At 35.6% G+C, this 23,105-nt stretch overlaps 2 protein-coding genes and 1 long non-coding RNA gene across 3 annotated transcripts; 2 read left to right on the forward strand and 1 right to left on the reverse strand.

Annotated features, from left to right (window-relative positions):
- Positions 1 to 891: 891 nt before the first annotated feature.
- LOC141627230 (dormancy-associated protein homolog 4-like) lies at positions 892 to 2,587 on the forward strand. Its single transcript, XM_074440609.1, has 3 exons — positions 892 to 1,485; positions 1,813 to 1,921; positions 2,106 to 2,587. The coding sequence occupies exons 1-3, from the start codon at positions 1,212 to 1,214 to the stop codon at positions 2,131 to 2,133; spliced, it is 411 nt and encodes a 136-aa protein (XP_074296710.1). The 5' UTR covers positions 892 to 1,211; the 3' UTR covers positions 2,134 to 2,587.
- Positions 2,588 to 4,509: 1,922 nt separating this feature from the next.
- LOC141633531 (uncharacterized) lies at positions 4,510 to 8,826 on the forward strand. The gene is made up of 8 exons (XM_074445986.1): positions 4,510 to 4,739; positions 4,881 to 4,969; positions 6,678 to 6,769; positions 7,118 to 7,185; positions 7,303 to 7,409; positions 7,762 to 7,811; positions 8,031 to 8,113; positions 8,195 to 8,826. The coding sequence occupies exons 2-8, from the start codon at positions 4,912 to 4,914 to the stop codon at positions 8,307 to 8,309; spliced, it is 573 nt and encodes a 190-aa protein (XP_074302087.1). The 5' UTR covers positions 4,510 to 4,739; positions 4,881 to 4,911; the 3' UTR covers positions 8,310 to 8,826.
- A 3,625-nt stretch (positions 8,827 to 12,451) lies between these two features.
- LOC141633535 (uncharacterized) lies at positions 12,452 to 14,884 on the reverse strand. Its single transcript, XR_012538340.1, has 4 exons — positions 14,721 to 14,884; positions 14,322 to 14,606; positions 13,859 to 13,924; positions 12,452 to 13,777 (listed from the first exon to the last, which is right to left on the reverse strand). It is a non-coding gene; the product is annotated as an uncharacterized LOC141633535 (long non-coding RNA).
- Between the last annotated feature and the right edge of the window lie 8,221 nt (positions 14,885 to 23,105).

Raw genomic sequence — 23,105 nt, forward strand, 5'->3', positions numbered from 1 at the left:
ATGTGTATGTTAGACTCGGTGTTAATAGCTAGCCCTTCTAATAACTTCCTAACTTCCCGTAAACTCCGTGTTGCTGCTTGAAGGGCAGACCCCGCTCTTTCTACTCATGATTTGTTGATATATTTGCAAGAATTCTACCACGTACATTCGGAGTAGCGCCATAATTCTACATTGTTGATTTCTGTATATAAAGTCGAATTCTAAACATCTATTATTAGTTCTTTATACTTTTTTTTTACCTCAATATCGTGAGTTCTTGATTACTGTAATTATTAAAGTTCTATGTGATAGTCTTATCCATCGTAATCTGACCCCTATTTACCAAGAAAAAAACATCCTTAACATCATCGGTCCACTTATTCATCGTCCATATAGTATGTGTCCCCCCTCATACGTGTCTGCCATAAACCTATATTTATTTTGATCACAACTCTGATCCATTAATTTGTCACTTAGTATCTGGTAAGATGGACCACTAAAACGAATTCAGATTCAGATACTAACCTGTGATGATAGTAGGGCAAACTTGCTTGTAGTCCTACAACTACTTGTCTTATCTAATGGTTCTATCTAACTCGTTTTACCATTAAAACAGATATATCCGTTTTTTAAACAAGAATTTACGTTGATCCAAATATATGACTATTTAAGTAATTGATAATCCAAATCACATATTATTTCACTATTAATCAAATCAAACAAGTTGCAAAACAAGAACATTTCATACCAAAATTCATAAGTGGGATGCATACATACAAATATAGGAGGTTTTAAACTCTACTTTGTCAACCTAATTATAATTATATTAGTAGTGCTTAAGAATAGTGATTATCCAAAAATCTACATCCTCACCTACTAAACTATTTAATGGCTTTTGAGTCATGACAACTTGATATACAACACCTTACAAATATCAACCTCTCAAAACCCAACAATATCTTATCCACTATATTTTTCCATTTTTATTCCTCTATAAAAACACCCTTATTATTCATATTAATTAACTTTTTTTTTTCTTTTTCTTATTTTTTTTATTTTTTTTTTATTTTTCACCACTCCATATATATCAATAGTAACACCACCCTAGTTTCGTTCCTCCTTAACAAAAAGCCCACCAAAACTTTAAAAACTTCAAAATTACGCAAAATTACGCTTAAATTACATATTTTAAACCATATTTGTGATTATTAACGTAATAAATATTAAACGAAATGGGCTTTCTTGACAAGCTATGGGACGAAACATTGGCCGGTCCAGCACCGGAAACGGGCTTGGGCCGGTTCCGTAAATATAATTCAATGTCAGCCGTTAGAGCACCAAATCATCCAATGGTTAATGTTGCTACACGTCATCATGATGATCATGATCAAACGGTCATGGTTACTCGTAGTATTACCATTTTACGGTCCAAAAATAATCTCTCAGTTGATCCTGGTTCTGGCTCTTCTACCCCTTTGAGTGGGCCCTCCTCTCCTAATTTCTCACGTAAGTAAAAAGGGTTTAAAACGGTAATATCCATCTTAAATGTAAAAAGGGTTAAATATGGTTGATAAGAATAGAATGCCTAGGAATTGAATAAGGTAAAGATTTTCATCGTCATAAGATGTAAGTGTGGGTATATTTGGCTCATTTTCATCATAAGATGGATACTGTCGTCTGGCGTTAAGTCGTCTAGGTTTAATACATATACTCGGAGTTATAAATCCAAAGAATGAGAGGGAATAAATTAAAAGTATTCGGAGTTGACTAGTTCATATATAAAGTCAGTGTCACGACTAGTTAATACGTTGTTTATATTTTTAATATGTGCAGCTGGAACGACCCGAGATCCGGATGTGAAGCGGTTTAGTAGAAAAAAACCGACACTTGACCCTATGGATATGGACCGTGCTGCTTCAACCAGCCCTACTGTCTATGATTGGTTCTCTCTATGATCTTCTTACTTATCCAAGTATTTATTTCAATATTATCTTTATTACTATTATTCTTAAATCTTAATATAATACTACGAGTAGTATAATATTTTAAAAGTATATAACGGTCTTAATTGAGTTTTCTTTATATGTTTTACGATAACTAATATAAGATCGTTTGTGATAATGTAGGATTATGATAGGTGCTTTGGACCGTTGATCGAGCACGAATTGACAACCATCGATCTATCGTCTATTATATGTAATAACTAGTACTGTATATATAAATCGCCGGTTGGGTTAATTAACGTAGAGTATATTAAAGCACAGACTATCTTGCTTGTAACTGTCACAAGTTTGTGACGTCTCACATACAGCTCCCCTCCCACAGTCCCACTTGCTCTATCTCTTATTTGCTTTTTGTGAGAGGTCACAAGCTTATGGCAGAATAGTGCCGTCACAAATGAGAATTTGTGATTAAAGCAAGGTCAATGATGTAGCCTTAAGCTTGATCTTTATGTAGTCGGAGTGCTATGTAACAAAGTACTGGATGTTAGAACTTGCTGTATGTCCTTGTACTATCTATGTATATGTAGACAATGTAGTAAGAAAAATGTCTTGTAAGACGGGTTAACCGCAAGGCCTGACCCATTTATGTAAGTCGAGTCAAACAACCGTAGTTGACCAAGTCCGTCAAAGTACGATCTCCTTGTGTAGTTATGCTTTACAATGTGTTGCACGATAGCCTTATGTAAGCGATATTCATGTTTTGATAACTTTTATTAACGTTTTTTTTCCTAATTAAGAAAATCGTTCTATTTGCTATTGACATAAAAATCAAGATCATCTTTTGTTTAGTTTTTTTATAGGTAATTTTATGAGGACAATAATGATTTAAAGCCTAACATCTATGACGAAACGGGTTCGTAGAAATCTACATACAACCCATTTGTCTAAACCGCCAAGTTAATCGACGTTGTATACGACACATTGCGAAAGTCCCCATAACATAATCGATCTATAGCTAGCTACACAACTATCCGCTTGTACACGTTAAACAAGTTTCCAGACACTTATTAGTCATATACTTGTCCGATTTTGTACAAAAATATTTACCGGGTTACTGAAAATTGACACTACCAAAATATACGGAGTACTATAATCTACCGAGTTAGTTATGATAACCCTAGCCTGGTACCGGGCCAATGTTAGGAAGCAAACTGGGTCGTCTCATGTCTGACTTAGGACCGATCGTGAGAGAGAGCAGACCTAACCAATATTTTTTCCTTTTTTCGTGGAAAGGCGGGTTGAACCAGACTCGATCTAAGTGATGGGTTGAACCCTACCGGTTTGATTCCTCTCATGTTAGCAAAGTATCACTGACCACATTTAAATTTGTAGCGGTAGTAATAGGAAGTGAGTTAAATAGTAAATGGCGACGTAATGAGGGTCGTTCACAGGGAGAAAGTCGACAGTGTCCAGCTTCTACCACTTCGAGGAAACGATCATTGGTTTCGGTCAACATTTCAACTTCTTTTGATAAATTAGCTCACTCTATCTCTATCACTATGGTTGCAAGGACTAAGAAAAAGGAGATTCACTCCATCGAATTTGACACCCACTATCATCCACCTATTAAGAAAGGTCGTATTTTGTCTTCAGTTACGACTACGTGTACCTTTGCTTCGGTTATACTAGGTAGTTCGGGGGTCCCTAAGAGCATGTGCATCGGTTCATTTTTAGTGCTCCAAATGCTACATCTCTCCTATGATGGGGAGCCCCATGAATGCTCCTACTGTCCCAACTATTGGGGCTGCCCAGTATATAGGGTAGGTTCCCAAATGCAAAAGCAATATGAACAAACAATTGAACTTTTCAACGGGCACATTTACAAGTTAAACGGCTAATGTTTTTTCACAAATTTTCACTTTAGATGTACAGTATCCGTCTAAAGCTGTATACGGATAGTGTCCCTCTCACAAAATGAGGGTGGATGGTGCAACTGGGTGGGAAACGGATACCCGGCATACCCCTACTTGCCCTCTCACTTGTATTTTGTAAGATGATCACTATCCGTCTACAACTTTAAACAGATAGTGTCCAACTATAATTAGACAGATAGTGTCCAACTACAATTATTTAATGAGTTACTGAAATGAAATAGTAATTACCCTGACAAAAATATGCATTTTAATTATCGAGTTAGTAATTATTTATTTAATAATTTAATGAGTTACTAATTACGTATTTTAATTATCGAATATTGTAGTCGAAAAATTTTGGTGGGCCATGAAAAGGTAGAAAAATGACTTTGGGGAATCCATTGATGTTGAGAGTAATTGTGAAATGGGGAGGGTAGATTAAATAATTAGTGGAAAATGATTTGGAAAAGAGAGAAGATTTGGGTCACCCCATAAATGCACATGCTCTAATCCCCTTTATTTGTATTTTTAATAAATGGTTTGTAGTAGTTTATTTTATTTATGAAAGTTTATTGTTCGAAAAAAAAAAAAAAACAATGAACCCCACCGCACCAAATAATTTTCATCTCGACGTAATGAAAACTACAAAAGCAAATAACGACAACGAGATACAATCTCATAACTTTATCGGCTAAACTAATTGACATTTGGATACATTCTACCACACGAATACGAACTCCCAAAGGCCAAAACACAACCGTGGTGGACGAGAAAACTAAAATCGCAAAATCGTGATTCAAAACCCTAATCCCTAAACCCCTAAAATCCCCTGTTAATTTAATAATTTCCCAGCAATTTTTCTCTGAATTTAATGCCAAAGATTTAATCTTTTTGTGTATTTTAGGTGCTCATTTCAGATTTCATGCTAATTTTTTTGTTCTATGCCAAAAATCAGTTCTATTGTTGATCTTTTCTATTGAATTGATTGAAATTAGTGTTTTTTTAGTTAGGGTTTGTTATTAATTTTGTTTAATCGTGCTTTCAGATTGTTGGGTTACTTGTTATTCTCCAAAATTATGTGGGTTTCAAGAATTTCTAGTCTTGGAGCTCAGGCAATCAAAAAATTAACTCAAGGTTAGTTTTTGTTTGCTCAAATCCCATTTTTTGATACTCGTATATTATTTTAATTGTTTATAGTCATTTCAGTCTATCATAATGTAATAATTGTAATTAATTTTTGTTTTGTTTATGGGAGCCATTTTAAGCTTAGTTTGGGAAGCTGCAGTAGCGGAGCCAGGTTCTTTAGTTAGGAGGCGAACAAAATCGTTACAAAAAACCCAGAAATATTACATTTTCCAACAGCTGCTAGCCCCTTCTTAGTTCCGTCACTGTCTCACTGCCTCACTGGGTAACCGGTAGTTATAGGTAGCAGTGTACCCGTTTGTAGATACATTTTACATTTTTATTGTTTTTTTAATATCTTGAAGTTACAATATGAAGAATGTGTTGCCAATGCTCTTTGACATGTGCATGGTTTGATTTTGGTAGAATCCGCCCTCGATGAATGTTCAGTATAGAATTATAGAAGTGGTTTGTAGGATAACGAAGTCTAAATTAGTTTGGTTGTGGGAGTTTAAGGTGTAGTTTGTTTTGCTAAGGTGGAAAGGGTAGGTACTTGTTGAACATGAGTACATGGTTGAGCCACAGGTTGGTGTTTTGATTTGGAGATTGTTCTTGGTAAAGGTTAGGCACTTCAGTATGGAAGTTTCTTGTTATTTTCTCTTTAAACGAGTGTATATGATGCTGCAAAAGGAAGTAAAATATTAGTAGGCTATAATTACAGAAATTTGATGCCGGCTTTAGTTCACCATGAGTGGCTTAATGGTTATGTGCACTAATGAGGTCTGGCATGTGGGTTTGACTTTGCAAAATGTATAGCGAAAAGCAGAATATATTGAAATGTAAGAGTTACCCAGAGAGCAGAACGTCAGACTGTCAGAGGCGGTTGCCTATCTACGATTTCATGGTTGAGTTTGTGTAATTATAGACTATCATATATTGCTGTGTTGCATAGCTTCCCTGAGGATTTCAATTGCAGTACCAACTACGAAGTACGTATTGCTTGATGCAATATAACCCATGGACTTTAGTGTGATTCTTAGTCAACTTTCTAATAGTCAACTACGAAATCCTCAGGTCAAACTCTTGTGTGTAACCTTGGTCTCCTAGTACAAGTAATATGGGTTTTCACCTGGCCTCGTGCTGGATGGATATTTGTATAAGGAGAAAATGTAAAGGACGCTAGAGCTCTGTCTGGTGCGAAGGATTTTTTTTTTCCCTTTTCCTAGATATTAATGCACCCTGGAAATGTTTGTGAACTAAATGTCTATGTTATCACTTATCACTATCCACAGCTCTGACAGAGCTTTTGGCTTCAATGTTTTGGCTTGTATGGGGAGATTTTCATTGCGTAGTTGCCTATTTAAAACTGCTTCCTTCGATGAGTACATCTGTAGTGTTACAAGATGCCAATGAGCTGGGTTATCCAAATTTGTGGCGAACATGTTAAACATTATGAGTACAATGCAGCCACTGTTCCGTGCAATGCACGCTAGAGTCTAGCTCGTGATAGATTCATTTTCAAGAATTTTTATGATTCTGCTAGGTGCAGTAGGTGAAACTGTAAAAATGCTAAATGCAATTTCGAATGTCAGGAAATTCTAGGCAATTATCGGATGCTATGTCAAATGACGAGTGGGTCTTATTTTATGAATTGTATGCTTTATGGATCAACATACGTCGATCAACAGAACACTAATTATCAGTTTTTTCCTTCTCCTAGGTTCCCCAGGGCAAGCAGCATATACTCCGAGAAGCTCATATTTTCATGCATGTGCTTGCAGGGGAGTACAGTCCTCATTACGCCCTTTACAGGTCTGCATAACTTTTGATTTGTTTTTAGTTTGAATATTATCATTAGGGTCAAAGGTGGCGTCAGTTGGGTCAGTTTCGGGTCGGTCAACGGCGGGTTGGTCAGTTTGATTTCGTTTTTCTTCGTATTGAAGGTCTACTACAAATTCTAGGGATGGAGTCCCAACTCACTGGCCTGCTACTTATTGTGTAGCATTTAGTGAGTGACTATGCAGAATGCTGTAGTGTTCTGGCTTGAGTTTGGAGGGGTGGATTCAAAAAGTTAGTCTCCATCTCAGTGCTGGTTCATGTGTTGGACCGTCCTTTTTTTTTTCTTTTTTCAATAAAGTATTTTTTGTGCTTTTGATTCAGATGCAGCAATATCTTTGTACTGCTGCTGCCACTGATTCAGGCAAGGGTGAAGACAAAGGCAAGAAAACGTACGTGTAAATTTTCTTATTGTTTTCATTATTGTTTGATAGGAAGCTACTTGCTGTCATATTATGCAGCTATTTTTTGTTCATAACTTCCCTCTGATCCTGCTTGCATTTTTGCAGGATAAACGTGACATTTGTGGAAACAGATGGATCCGAGAAACATGTGGAGGTTCCTGTTGGTACAAACATTTTAGAAGCTGCACATTCAAATGATATTGAGCTTGAAGGTAAATATTATACATTGGGTGTGCTTAATTTTATGTGTCTGTTCTCGATCTGTCCTTGGACAAAAAAGTTCCTTTGTAGACGATTATGTCAGAAGCACTTCCTATATCTTCCGAGTATAATTTGGCCTTTTTCAGTGAATTATGTTATTTAGTATCTGAATAACACACAGCTAAAATACCCATTTTCTTAAATATCATCGTCCTCCCTCTTTTTTGGCCTTAATTCTTGGCTCAGGTTAGCTGCCCCAAGTCGTTTTAGGAGTGAGGCTCGTTGTTGTTGGTAATCAATTAGCTTAACGCTAAACACTTTCCTAAATTCATCCAATAGTAAAGTATTTTTTCCTCATTTCAGGAGCATGTGAGGGATCTTGTGCATGCTCTACATGTCATGTTATCGTCATGGTAAGCCATTCAATATACAATGAGTCTTGTATGAGACCGTCTACAGTGAGACCAACCCAAATATTGGTATACTCCTTATAATAAGGTTAATGGGTCGGTCTCAGATCGCCTCATATTAGTTTTCGTAATATGTCTTTTTCTTTTCTCTAGTACTCGGCTACTTGTGAAAACGTCAGTGCCTATTTTTTTCAAACGTGACAAACTAGTTCTTTTATATAGGATATGGAGTACTACAACAGACTACCAGATCCCTCTGATGAAGAAAATGATATGCTGGACCTAGCCTTCGGGCTCACAGAAACGTAAGTTTCTCTACTTTCTTCTTGTCCACTAAACCGTCACCACCCATCCTGGGTACTAGGCTTAAATCATTGCATTTGTAGGTCCCGTCTGGGTTGCCAAGTTGAAGCAACGCCTGATATTGATGGAATTCGCTTAGCTCTCCCAGTTGCTACTAGAAATTTTGCTGTGGACGGCTATAAACCAAAGCCCCACTAGATTTGTCAACTTCCAGTCACAGATATACAAGAGCATAGTGCAACTTGCAGCGGCTTGAGTCGGACCAAAACCGCCATTTTACTTTTGAACACGGATGTTCTAGAGGATTATCCGATTGCTTCTATAGGCCGGTAAATTATCTTTTTGGATGCATCAGTAGTTAATATTTTATCGTCAAATATGACATGCAATAACATGAGAAAGGAGCATACAGCTTTAGTCGTTGCGTGAGTATTGTCCTTGAGGTTCTGCTTTTGCAAACACCATTTTTCTCATGAAGATATGATTTTTTTAAAGGGAGATGAGAATATAATGTTTGCATTATTGCGCTTGCTCATCAGTTTTACAGTCTGTATTATCCATGTAATTTTTGACGAAGTCAACTTTGAGTTATAGTCGACCGTTAAGGCGTTAACTAGAATTATCTTGCAATTTTGTAAAACGTTGCTTTGAAATGCAGAATTGTTATTTACATATTTTTACTCTTATGGAAGAAAAAGTCGTCACTTTTTTGGGTTTGAAATTCGATGGAGTAAAACCGTAAATACAATGATTTACTGTTTGCGTTTTTTTTTGTTGGGAAGCATCAGCTGACCGATGCAATTTTTTTTCCTCATTTTTCTATTTTGGAAAACCGTCTCTTTTTATTTTCAGTACATGGGTAAAGTAGCGTCCACCCAACCCCTCATAAATTCATAGACGACAACCTTGTAGGCGCTCTGGAGTCTGGAGGTGTTTGCTGATGTTTTAAAATGCGGTGGTTGCCGGTTGGTATACAGATAGGATCTTATAGTAATTTAGTAATCAAAATGATTAGAAGTCTGGTAAGCTGATAGTAACAGTATCTCATTTTCATTTCATGGGATCCCACTCTCCTTAAGACTTGCCAGACGTGTGCACCAGTATTACTACCATTCACTACCAACCCTTTTCATTATATCATCCCCACATCTCTCTTTTCCCTTTAGCCAACCTCCACCGTAATCATCGTTTTCGAAAATGAAAGCATTGTTTTCCTTCAAAGACAAGGTGATTGATCCCTGTGGTAAATTCCTCTCTTCATTCAAACATAAATTCCATCTTCCTAAACGTCGTAGTCGTCCTCGTGGTATTAGAACCAGGGTGGTCAGGTTTCGAAAACCCTTCTCCCTTAAATCTCTGAGTTTCCCTCAGTGTCGACCCAAATCTAGAGTCCGGCTAAGAAAACGCCGCCCTGCTATCTCTTCTAAAGTCCAAAAAAGCCTCAATTACCGTCCCAAGAGGCGCACAAAGCCTGTTGGAAAACCCGTCCCAAAAGTCCGCATTGCCGAGCTGTTAACCGTTCTCTTCTCGCTAAGGAAACTGCCTAAAGAGGTGGACACGGATACTAGCGAGCAAGTCAATATGGCAGATGTTACAAGTTTAGGCATATCCGAAGGAGGGATCGGTAAGGAGCCATTCCCGTCACCAACGACACCGGCCTATGTGGCTAATGTGAGGCCTAGTACCGACGAGAGTAAGAAGGATAATAGCTCCGATGATCTAGAGGAAGTCGAGGATCCGTGTAAATGTTTCGTGGGCGATTTGATCGAGATGATCGTCGATGACGGAAAATTGAAGGACTTGATGGATGTTGAGGAGCTTCTCTATTGTTGGAGGAACCTTAAGAGTCCCATCTTTGTTGACTTGGTCAGTAGGTTTTATGGAGAGGTTTGCATTGACTTGTTCTCTCCATCTGAGGAGGATGAGAGTCATGTCACAACTATCTCAGAATGCTGATTTTTTATTATTACTAGTTGGAACGCCGCGTGCCCCGCACGCGGCATCCAACGTTTTTCATTTGCAGCAGCAGTAGTGTTTGCAGACGATATCTACTAAATGATATAGACAAAAATTAAAATTAGATATAAAAATTGTAGAACATCACTTATTTATATATACAATTAAACATTTAAAAAACACACTGGGGTTATATTATACAATTATTTTATCCCTTATTTTTCTATTTACATTATTATTAACATTATTGTTTTGATGACGCCGAGTTCACTGTTTAACTTGTTCAGTCTTTATCTGAAAGCGATAGATTTTCAATTTCAGGAAGTATTTCATGTCTTGTAGTCGTGTAGTACGCAGACTTTTAGGGTGTCTTTGTAGTTGTGTTGCAATGATTGCATGTCGTAGTAGTTGAAATCAAAGACGTCGAATCCATATAAGCTCTTCAGAAATTTTATTGCTTTTCTTGCACAATTTTATGAGACGGTCCGACAAGCTTGGACGACTTTCCGATAATTTTTAACATCTCGGAAGACAAACAACTAACGCGTATTCGAACGAAACTTTTAAGTTCATCATCAGTATGAATACCAAATTCGGCAGTCGGTAACTCAAGTTGTTTAAGTATATCATTTAAAATAATCTTTACGTTTACTTCTAGTGAACGTCGTTGTATTCCTGAAGAGTCTGAAACAAATCAGATAACAAATTCAGTTTAATAAGTACGTAAAGATGTATAAACTAAAGAAAAGAACTACATTGTACAAATAATATTTGAATGTACAGATGAGAAGTAATACTCATCGCAAGCTATCAACTATGAATAGCTGCTGTCAGGTTACCACCCTATGTCGTGTATTTATAGAGAGCTTTACGTTCATGCAACATGACCTTTAGTTCTTTCTTATTTGAAATCAATAGGATACGTGTTGCTATATAGCTTTTCAATTAAATTACGTGTATCACTAATTCAACTCTTGGGAAGGATATGAATTCATTTTATCGGCAAATGGATTTTTATGAGTTATCGAAAATGAAATTAAAAGTACATATACTGTACATAAAATAAAGGCAATGTTATTACATGAATTTCATGTATCTGCATTTTTTTAAAACAAGATAAGCATCAACGGATCTCTGTATAGCTTCAAAATTAAATTAAGGAGACGTTTGGTTCAATAGCATGGAATGAAATGGATTGGAATATGAATCCATGATGGTATGGGGTTCTAATTTCCTCATAAACTTGTTTGGTTCATCTTAAAATTGTAAAAGGGAGGAATGGAGTTTGATACCAAAGGGGGAAGTTGGGTATGAGATTCTAGGGAGTTGGATTCCAAAAGACTCCAACCAAACATTGGAAGGGAGCAAATCCATTCCAATTCATTCCAAGAGAGCCAACCAAACACCCCCTAAGTGTGTCACAACTACTCACAAGTTCAACTTTTCTAAAAGATAAGATTTCATTTTTTCCGTAAATGGATTTGTATGACTTAGCACAGATGAAATTAACATTATATATATTCCACATATAATGACGTTAAGACACACGAAGTAGCGATATTGAATCATGCAAGGAGTTTTATATATTTATTGAATAGTTTTTGTTAATAGGTTAATGTATATAAAATATGCGACGGTTTTTTCTTACATTATACGACTAACATATCCCTTGCCATTAAATAACAGTCACCGGCACATTTAATGGTTGATTTATGTTAGCAAATTATAACTAAAACAGTATGTATTACACCTAAATAAATGCATTTTCTTTTAAGATTCAAAGTGTTATTTAGGTAACATCGACGACGATAAAATAAGAATGTGGAAAACCAACACTATATTAAAAACAAAGCGTCTTGCTTGTGACGGGCTAATCCCGTCACAAGCTGAAGACCTCTCACAAAAAGGGAGAGGGGACAAGGTTGGGCACCCCCATGTGTTTCTCACTCACCTCTCAATGGGTATTTTGTGAGAGGAAACGGTATCCGTCACAAGCTTGTGACGGATATCGTCCGTCTTCAATGAGATTTTGTGTATTAAAAATTGCTATTGTAATTGTAATTTACTAATGCTATTTTGTCGTTTGATTTTGGTCTCCCTATCATCCTAACAAAAAATTCGAACTTTAATATTTTCGATTTTTCTAAAAGGATGACAATTTGAGATTAAAAGGAAAATCCAAATTACACCGCAAGTTGCTATGTTTAGTAAACCGTAAAATAAAATTATATATTATTGACTACGATGCATGCATAGCTTACTTATGACCAAAAACAAAAAAAATTCCACAGTTTATTTATTTACATAGTTTTTCGATTTAGAGCTATTATTGGAAAAACTTTATTTTAGAAATTCAATAAAAACAACTGCGGACATACTATGAATTACATCTCCGATTGTTTATTTTAAACAACCAAAAAAAAGTTTTACACTGTAATCTACATTAAACAAGAGAAAATGTTTCAAAATATTCATACATTGAATGGGTTTTATACCTAATAGTTACATCAGAGGGACGAAAAACCGGATCATGCATATCTGTTGAGGTTTTCTTCTTTGAGATTAAAAGTTACAACGTCACCTGGTATTGATAACACAACTTCCAAATCTTCCTCATCGTTCTCGGAATGAATAACACTCAAGACATCACACTCATATTCGGAAAGCAAAGGATGAAACCCGAAATTCCAAGCTATAGAAGGATATTAAGTGACTAATACATTGAGATTAAGCCTTGATTTCAAGGCCCACCCTGAGTAATCTTGTTTCATCTGTGGTATATCTCGTAACAGTTTAGAAGAGGGTGCGAAATTATATAGAACAAGTAGTCTTTAATTTGGATTCACCAAGGTACTTAAATTTATGCTATGATACTTGGGACTTCATCCCTTATAGGAAACTCTGGCATTTCGCATAGCATTTTTGTATTATTCAATGCAAGGTATAATCCGCTGACAGCATTCTTCAGCCAATGAATTGCATTATTGCTGGAGGCACCGACCTTGAACTCCACATCATCAGGGACGTAAACAGACTCTTCAGAGAGACTCCATACACCCGTCTCAGACAAATATACCGCTACTTTGTAGTTTGACTCCTTCCCATCTACCTTTTGCAGGCAAACAACCTTGTAATTAGGTGATCTCAGCGGGTCATTAAGCTCGAATTCATTACTCTGAAGTACGGGCAGCTAGGAAGCCGTCTGAGCTGACGGCTTGCTAGATTGCACATGTAATAATGTGACAGCTCCGGTTGAGAATGAGCTACTCACATAAGGAAAATGAGCTTCATCAGCACGGATGACAGTAACATTTTTCAAAGTTGCATTCAATGTCCTTCAGATACTCGGTGTATATCGCTGCTTCCTCCAGGTAACCAACAACTCTATACGCTGCTTTGGGAAGCCCAAAAGGTCCGAAACATACCACAAGAGAGAAATCGTGTACTTCAATTGTGTAGTCGCTGGATTCTTGCTGAAAGCTTTCCGAGATATTAGGATATACATGTAGTGAAGAAATCGAAGTAGTACTGAAATTAGGATTGTCTTATGAATTTGCGTTGATTTTTTGGGAAAATGTTTATAGCAGTTGCTGCGACCATACACCATGATTCAAGAACAAAAGAAAATGAAAACTTACAATGCAGTAAGATTGGTAAGAGAATAGATACTATCTGGGATGCTTACACTTAAATTGTTATCTGAAAGAGAACTGGACAAAAACACAAGAAACTTAAGAAATCTTTGAAAGCCGATGTTTCGACATCACATAATATATTGCCGTGCAACTTACAAGGTTTTCAATGAAATTGGTAAATCTGAAGTAAGGCTCCTACTAATATGATTGTTGCTTAAATAACTGCGGAAAAACAATGGTTAACATAGTGACATAAGATGGCTACCCTATAGAAGGACGAACACAAACAACGCTAACCATTTGGCTATCTTTGAAAGCACAATGAAGCCGAGAAATGGACTTACATCAGGTAATTAAAATAACTAAAACGATGCACCATTACAGAGAAAATGAATGCTCAGAAAAAGGACAAACGCCTGAACGAAAAATCATTTGAGTTTTAATCGGGACAATTCATCGAACAGCTTATGCGCATAATCGGAAACGAAATTTGTGATAAGAAAATGTCTGTACCAAAGTTCAGAAACCCATAAAAAATCAAACCAACACCAATATATGAAACGGTAACAGTTGATTATGCAAAAAAAAAAAAAGTAAGCCCAAAAGGTCCGAGACATACCACAAAAGAGAACTCCTGTACTTCAATTGTGTAGTCGCTGGATTCTTGCATTAATCTCGAAAACGCGATCGTCACAGAACTTCTGGAAGAGCCAAAGAAGGTTGACTTCGTGTTTGCGAAGATCAGGGGCAGTTTTGTCTGAACCAATGTCGTCGATACTGATGGGAGTCTGAAGTGTTGGATTCCTTTCAATCTCAGGTAGTTTTTCTTCGCCTTTGTTGCGGGTTTGTGCTTTGTTTGTTGCTGAGATGCTGCGTTTTTAATGGCGGTGTCGGTCAAGATGGTCTGGGTGAATTCAGTAAACGGTTTATGGTTTTGACTTCACAAATTAAGAACGACTGAAATAGATCAATGAAATAATATGGTAATTAATTTTGTTGGATAGTGTGAAATAATTACCTGTGATGGAGGTAAGATGCTAATGATAATGATGCGCAGCAGAAGCAAGAAGAACAAGAAATACAGTGAGATTAAAAAAACAGAAGGAATGGCAAAATCGTAAATAGTGATGTCATAGGAGGACACAAGTAGGTTGAAATTACTGTCACACATGTATTCTCTTTTTATATAAGTATAGATTATTATTTCGGTTTTTCTCTAATGCGTGTTCTAAGGGCACACATTAATACTTAGTTAGACATAGGTTAAGCATTATCCATAATTAAGATTCTCTCATTTACCTTAATTATATTTTATTTTCCTCTCTCCTAAATATTTTTTCCTCCCACCAATATCTTTCCCTCCCACCGTAAAAAAAAAAATTCTACATAACTTATTCATCACTAAAATTTATACATATTTTTTAAATCATTTTTTCATCTATCCCAAATCAATGATGATCAATCTAAATCGATTCTGATGCAACGAACAGTACTCCTGCAGGGTACGTGGTTTTTCTTTAGGTATTTGTTTTCAATATAAATTGTTGTATCTTAAACACCAATAAAAATCAATTGATTGTGCATTTGTTCCGTAATAATTCGCCAAGCATGCTTTGGATGGTGTTATTTATTAATAAGCATGTAGATGGATCAACAGACTATTGCCATCCATGATTCATTATTGGATTAAAAATGCTAATTTGGTATATGACTTGTGTTTGTAGGTCAAGTGTACGGTATGTGAGGCTCGCACTCGTGTTTTAATTGTACAGCACTATGAAGATTGAAGAGTCATGTACTCAGTAGCATAATAATGTCACTTGAAATTGCCGCTAAGAAGAGGGAAAAAAGATGCCCAAGTACGAGAAGGCTTGAATCCCAATTTTTTTTGTATAAAGAACTAGAATAAATTTAGATGTTTTATCGTATTTGGTGTACATTTAATTTATTTTTTGTATTTTAGAAATTTATAATTACATTTGTTTTACTTTTTTATGTTCTAAGTTATAATTTTCATTGAGAAAATGATTGTAGTGGATTACAAAAAAAGTTGGGTATGAATTTGAGTAACAATACTCAAAAAAAAAGTCAAATTTCATAACTTATGAAAAATCATACGTGAGAATATTTAGGAGAAAGGGAGAGATATTGGTGGGAGGAAAAAAATATTTAGGAGAGAGAAAAAGAAAAGATAATTAAGGTAAATATGAGAATCTTAATTATGGATAATGCTTAACCTATGCCTAACTAAGTATTAATGTGTGCCCTAAGGGCACGCATTAGAAAAACCGTTATTATTATTATCTGATTTGTTATTTTTTGAACTCCATACAATTTCTTTTCTAGACAATATTGCAGGTTTCAATACTTGTTACTACATTTGCTATGAAGACACATATTCTTTGAATCGAACTGTAGAGCTCCAATTTTTCGCGACTGAATTTCGGATTTTAACCCTTTTTTTAAAAAAAAATATATTATAGAATATGACCGTCTTACAATGTGACTTATCAGGTCAACAAAAATGTCGGTATGGCTTGTTAAGTCATCATACATACAAATTAATATTATACATGAATTAAACACTGCATGATCGATCTCATACTTGATATCCCTTATACGGATCAGTCGGGTATGGTCAAGTCGCATTGGGCTTGGTCAATTTAAATTGGGTCGTGAGAGGTGTGTTATTATCGGTTCATTTCCCAGGAATGTGTGACTTTGGTTGAATGACTATGGGTCGAGTCGGAGTGAGGCATTTTAGGCCTTACTCATTTGTTGTTTACGTTAGTCATTTTTAGTCTCAAAACTAGACAATAGTCTGAATGATGTGTTTTAACAGCATTAACATACCAATACTAAACGTATATGGCTATATGCTTATTGTAGTATATTGTAATTTGTAAGAAAAGAAATAAGTAGGGAAAAATGGTTAACATTTAGGATTTGTGTTTACTGTGTTAAATAGGAAAAGATGATGAAAGTTAAGATCTTTTGATAAACAGGGAGGTATTATATTCTCCGACGATTATTAGATGTGATGTCTGGTTATGTATGTATAAGTGTAGTAGTCGATATAATGCTAGTTACACCTTTACAAGTTACAATCAATGGTGGATGTAGGAGGGCTAGTAAGAACGCTGGCTCCCGCTGAAAAATGAAAAAATAGATCTTAGTTAAAGTGTTCGTACATTTTTCGAGTTTTCGTTAAAGTATTATTTGTTTCACTACAAATCTTAGCCCTGACACTGTTTATAACTGCAACTGGGACTCTGGCTTAGTAGCATACGACAATAATCGAATCACGTAACGTTACATTACTCGTTCGGTAGACATCGTTCGGTAGTAAGTCTGATAATACTTCGTGTTGTTTCTTATATGTGTATAATCGTCTCACAAAGTTGGTCGGCATGTGTAATTTTACCCGGATCAATTGGTGAAAAAAAAACTAGACATGTTAGTGTACCTGGTAGGCTGGTAACATGTGAACCTAGTACTACTACCTTATTCAGCACAAATACTATCTTACAACCAGTTGTATATTAGCATTGTACAACCGCCTCAAAGTTGTTGAGTTTTTTACACAAAGTTATCGAGCTATTTTATAAGTTATTGAGCTAATTTAAAAAGTTATTGAGTTTAATAATTATTCCTCTTAACCTCAATAACTTTGTATTGTAACTCGACAATTTTGTTAATAAAGCTCGACAACTTTATAACAAAACTCGACAACATTGAAAAGGTTGTACATAAACTACATACAACCAGTTGTATAATCTACTAATTGCTTATTCAGCAGTACTGCAATACTGCACTTGCTGTGTTTTCTGTTTTGTGTTACTTATATAAATAAATGGTCAAAGATTGATTTCTGACAACTGAAGATCCAAGGAGTAACTCTGACTGTAACATTCAGTAAAAGGTAATTTCAATTAAAGATCAGGTGCCACATGCAGGCAGTGTACTTTGGAATTTTATGGGTAGTTTGAGTAAAAAATAGTGCAAGAGTTCACAAGATGATGTATGACCTGAGTCACCTGACTATTATCTAAATGTCATTTTTCGAGTAAAAATCCTCTCCATTTTCCCAAAAGAAATAAGAGCTTATTATTTTTCAATGGCCAGATTTAATTTTGGATAGATCTGTGATTGTAAATACACTTGAAAATGTAAATGAATGAAAATGAGATATATAATATAATATAGGTGTATTAGAGAGAAAATGGAGATAAAGAATTGGAGAGGATCCAAATTCTTACTTAAAACCGCTGCAAGTTACGGAGTATAATTTATACCCTGTAAAAATTAAAATCGTACTCATAAAGTCATAACCTATTAAATAAGGTTATTAATTGTTTGGTTGCATGTAGGAAGTTGCATTGCCTAGGAAATGATAAATCACATGATTTTAGAATTTATGTGAATTAGAATATGTTGTTTGGTTGCATAAAAGAAATACAATTCATGCATGCATTTCCAAACTTCCTCCATTATGGAGGAATTGAAGTTCCAAGGTAATTCTATTTCATGTGAATTGGGGTAACCAAACAAGTTACTCATTTTGCAATTCATATGAATTAGAATTCCCGTGTTAGAAAATATTCTGTAAGCGATCTTTCTTCACTTAAGAGAAACCTACTAAATAGAGATAGATATATCATATACATATTGTTTTTATATTGGTAAGTTCAGGTTTAATAAGTTGTGACCAAAATTATAATACTTGATCGACTATGAACATTTTGTTTATGGTTTATAATAAGGAATTACAACGCAAAAGGAATTGAAAATGAGATAAAAAGGGAGATGTGAAAAAAATATTTTGTTAGGATAAATATTATACTTCATACGGAGTATATATACACAATAAATGTAAGAAACAAAGTAAATACAAACATATGGTTCAAGAACTCCGAACAATCTAGCCGCTATACCACATTAACACACCTATTATTGATTAAGCTCGATCTAAACATCGATCCATCTTCTTAATAGTTAACACAGATATAGATCTCCACTCTCCGATGCAACAAATTGTTTTAGTTACTATATTGAGAAACACAAGCCAAAATCAATTTTTTGCACAAATCCATACATGTGAAATTCAATCATAAAATTAATTGACAAATTTGTGCACCTAAAATTTTGGACGTCAAATTTCTTTAACACACATGTGCTAGTTTGAAAATAGTCTCTCTCTCTCTAACTTTCCTCTCTCTTTTTTCCCCCAAAAAACCCTAAATCTAATTTCATACTGCTCCGCCGCATCCTCCGACCCACACCGCCCTCCCTTTTTGCCCTTTCTGATCGCCGGAGATGGGGCCATCCCAAGGCCTATCTCCGGTGATCGATCGCACTTCATCGCTGGCTCCTTCCCCTCGTTTAGGACCTCGACCGACGACTTTTGTGTTCTGATTGGACCGTCCGACGATCTTGTTGGTCGTCTTCTGGTTTGTTTTTTGTCCTTTCCGATATTACGATTCTGTCCTGTCATTGAAAGCCTCACTTGCAACCCAGGGATGGCTCCCCTTCCCCTCGCCCCTTCCCCCCTCCCTGGTAGAAATCTACCTTTTGGCTTTTTGGTGTTTCGTTGAGTTGTGTCAGTGTGTCGGGTTGTGTTTTGGGTCTCATCGGTCTTTGTGAAGGTTGACGATGAGATTTTTTGTTGTTGATTTGCTTCCAACCCGGAGCTTTGAAGTGTCGGCTGTTTTATGTGTTGTCAACGTGGTGTTTTCATCCCTTCTCCCCGTCGGGTGGTTCCTTTGTCGGGTCGGGTTTGTGTTGTTGCGGTGTCCTTTATGGTTGATCTAGTTGCAGGTAGGCCGATGGTCCTGGGGAGTTTCGTGTGGTATCGGGTTTTGTTCGGGTTGTGTTTGGTGACAGCCTTGTTCGGTTTTCGTCGGATTGAGGTTCGATTGGTCCGTTGGTTCCGTCTCGGTCTGGGTTCTTGGGTGGGCTTGCTTGTTTTGTGATGAGTGTGGTATGGTGGTGTGGGCTGCTGGGTGCTTGGGCGGTGTTGTTGGTTCGGGTCGGATGCGGTGGGATCCACTTTCATTTGATGTTGAAGCCGTGTCTGTGGAGTTGTTTTCCTTTGTTGTTCATTTTAATAAATAAATGGTGGGTTGGGGTGTCCTGTCCCCTTCCCCAAGGGATAGTTTCTACGACTAGTTTTTTGCATCGGGTCTGTGTTGAGCATAGGTCTGCTTTGTCTCCGAGATGATTTTGGTTAGAGGGATGTCCAGGTGGTTTGTTTTTGTTGTACCCACTTTACTTCTCGATATTCTTGGATACGAGGTTCTTGCGTGGGGTCGTGATCCAAAGTGTAGGAGTTTACTCTCCTTTGAAGTCAGATTTCAGTGGTCGGATTTCCACCTTTTCTTGCTACGTCCATGTGGCGTAAGTGCACTTTGGTTTCTCTTGTTGGGTCAAGGTTCTCGTAGATTTCCAGATAACGTGTATCTCGTGAAGGAGATGAATCTCCAAGACGCTTTATTGGGTCTTGTTGTAGGTATTTCTCCGTAGCCGCAACGACTAAGATGAGTAAGGGTACTTTTATGGGGGTTCGTTGGTTTCCAGAGGAAGATTATCATAGCCAAGGAGATGAATCTCGAGACTCTTTTTGGGCCTTGTTGCGGGTATTTCTCAGAAGCTTCATCAATCAAGACTAACAAAGATGGGTGTTTTCCTATGGCCAGCGCTACTCGTCCTTTAAAGATTGTGGTGTGTTTTGAGACCGACGTTCGTGTTCAGACTCCCGTCGTACGCCATCAACACGTTATAGATAGCCGATGCAATTACCTTGTTGTTTTAGTTTATGTTATTAGTAGTGCTTTGAGGTTTTATATTGTAGTTTTCGGTATGGTCTGGGAGCCGTACCACTAGAATGTAAAACACTTTCTTTACAGCTGTCAAAAAAAAAAAAAAAAAAAAAAAAATGTGTGCTAGTTTAAATAAGTCCATGCCATTGGGTACACGGCAAATTGCCCTTAAAGTGAAGGGACACGACATTTGTATTGCTATCCATTAGTCCATTATAGAAATTATAGGCATATATGGAAGAAGATGCATGGTTTTAGGTGTAACGACCTTGCCAATAATAGTACTTTTTTTTTTTTTTTTTTTTTTTTTTTAATAATGAGCTCACTTGGTCTTCTTATTTTAAACTGAAACTGGCCGAATTGAACTTATATGTAAAACAAAATTGTACTGAACTAATCTGAACAGAAATGAATCGACTTGAACTGAACTGAACTGAAATTAAGTCCAAAAAGACAGGACCTTATGTGCGCGGGTGTGACGCAAACCCTCAACTACATGGTTGGAGTAAAAGTGTTCTTACAAGTTGAGATAACTCTGGTTCTCAATAATTATACGTAGTGTACAATAAAAAAAAACTCTTTAAAGTAAATTTTCACAAACTATATGTGATCTTGATATATATAGGCAATACGTTTTTACTCAAAAAAGACTTAAATTGGCTAATTAAATTTAGGTTGGACGAGAATAAAAACTTAATACGTCATATAAACAAGTTGTTAAGGACATGGATCACGTCTTGGAAATAATCACTTTAATAAATTATAAATTAAGTACTACACCAACATAATATAGACGAATAATTGGAATCAAATTTGAAAGAATATTTCTTTTGACATTACAAAATAGTGATTAAATGAGAACAATTTCAACATCTATTTATTTTGTACTTCACTTTTTTTTTTTAAAAAAAAAAATTGTTAATTTTGTGTGTTTATACCGTATATCTTTAAAACGTGTCACTAAGTCATACGGAGTACTTCACTTTGTACCCCTGTAACTCTGTAGGGCTATGATCTATGTAATGTTTACACCATGATATGGAGTAAATACATTTAACAAAAGTTAAGTAATGTACATTATAGGTATAATTACCATCATCATTATGCTTTAAGAATTTAACATTTTGCATGCCCTAAACAAATGATGAAATGAACAATGTAACAAGTTTCTATTTTTTTTTGGAGGGGAAAATGAGAATATAAGAATAATTATAAAACTATAAATCTCATTTAAGACGACAATTTCGTTTTAAGATGAAAACGGTTGGAATATGCTCTTACTCTTGTATATATAGAAGTATAGAACAAACCTTTTGTTAGTTTATAGACATCTTCATTTAGATTTATCAATAATATCTGACCCGTTTTATGCATGTTTAATTAAAATTAATATTGTCGTCTTAAGCAGAAAATTGTGATTATTATATGGGAATTAAATGCTTTTTCTTGAATTTTCTTTTGTGAAAGTAACTTAAGAGTTTGACATCCTATGTTGGTAGGGATGGGACATATGCACCTCCTTTTGGTTGGAATTTTTTCTTAATTTCCCATGATTTAGTCCCCCTCTAGGACACTCTTTACCCCTTGCTAGGATATAACAATATGCTTGCACATTAGAGTCACATACTTAAACTTTATGTCAACATCGTTTTGGTTATCTTCTCATATTTGCACGTCGATTTATTCTTCATTGGCTATAATTTCAACGATTGTTAATGCCACATTTCTACCTACTTTAGAAGATCATAACTCATAAGTAGACCAATGATGTATACATTGAAAATTTTAATACATCAGTTTCAAAGAAAATGTCCGAGTTTAAGAGATACTATAACAAAGACTTGGATAGTAAAGGTTAAGAACTTGTTAAAGATCGATAGTAAGTTTAAACTAACTTCATTTTTTCCGCTAATCACTACAATTATATCCAGGAATTAAGGCCCACTACTCCACAAGTCCACAACCCTACCGGCGAAAAACAAATATACTTTTATTTGTAATAACCTTAAAACATTTTTCATGTAAAAATAAGGAAATGTTCAATTAATCATTGAAACTTTTAACATTTTCACACTAGTTGTCGTCTTCACAATATTCTCTTTACTTCAGATCTTAGTATTGATGATATCAACTTAACAACTTTGATTAAGGTTATTAACTTATTATTAACAATAATAAGTAGCTACAACTTTTGTTAGATCTTTTCATGTAATACATCTTTTCACCTCTGACAAAAAAAAAAAAAAAAAAAACTTTTGTTAGATGACGTCATGACAATAGTTTGAAGAGAATTGTTTAATAAAATAAAATTGATTTTGAATTGCATTATACGTTCACATAAACACAAAATTATACAGAAAGAGATGGTCGAAATATGTTATTAGGTAAACAAAGTCAATTAACGATGAAGACTATACTATAAATGAGATGAATGTTAACCAATTTCAGATTTTTATGAAATATTTTTCCAAATATTCAAAAATCCTACAAATTCTTATTTTCTTCCAAAATTACTAAACCCCTCGTTTACATATGTAAAATGTTCCCAACAACTAAGTTACTTCCTTAATAGCAAGATCATGTAG

The sequence above is a fragment of the Silene latifolia genome, chromosome Y (genome assembly GCF_048544455.1).
Source record: "Silene latifolia isolate original U9 population chromosome Y, ASM4854445v1, whole genome shotgun sequence".
Classification (NCBI taxonomy): Eukaryota; Viridiplantae; Streptophyta; class Magnoliopsida; order Caryophyllales; family Caryophyllaceae; genus Silene; species Silene latifolia.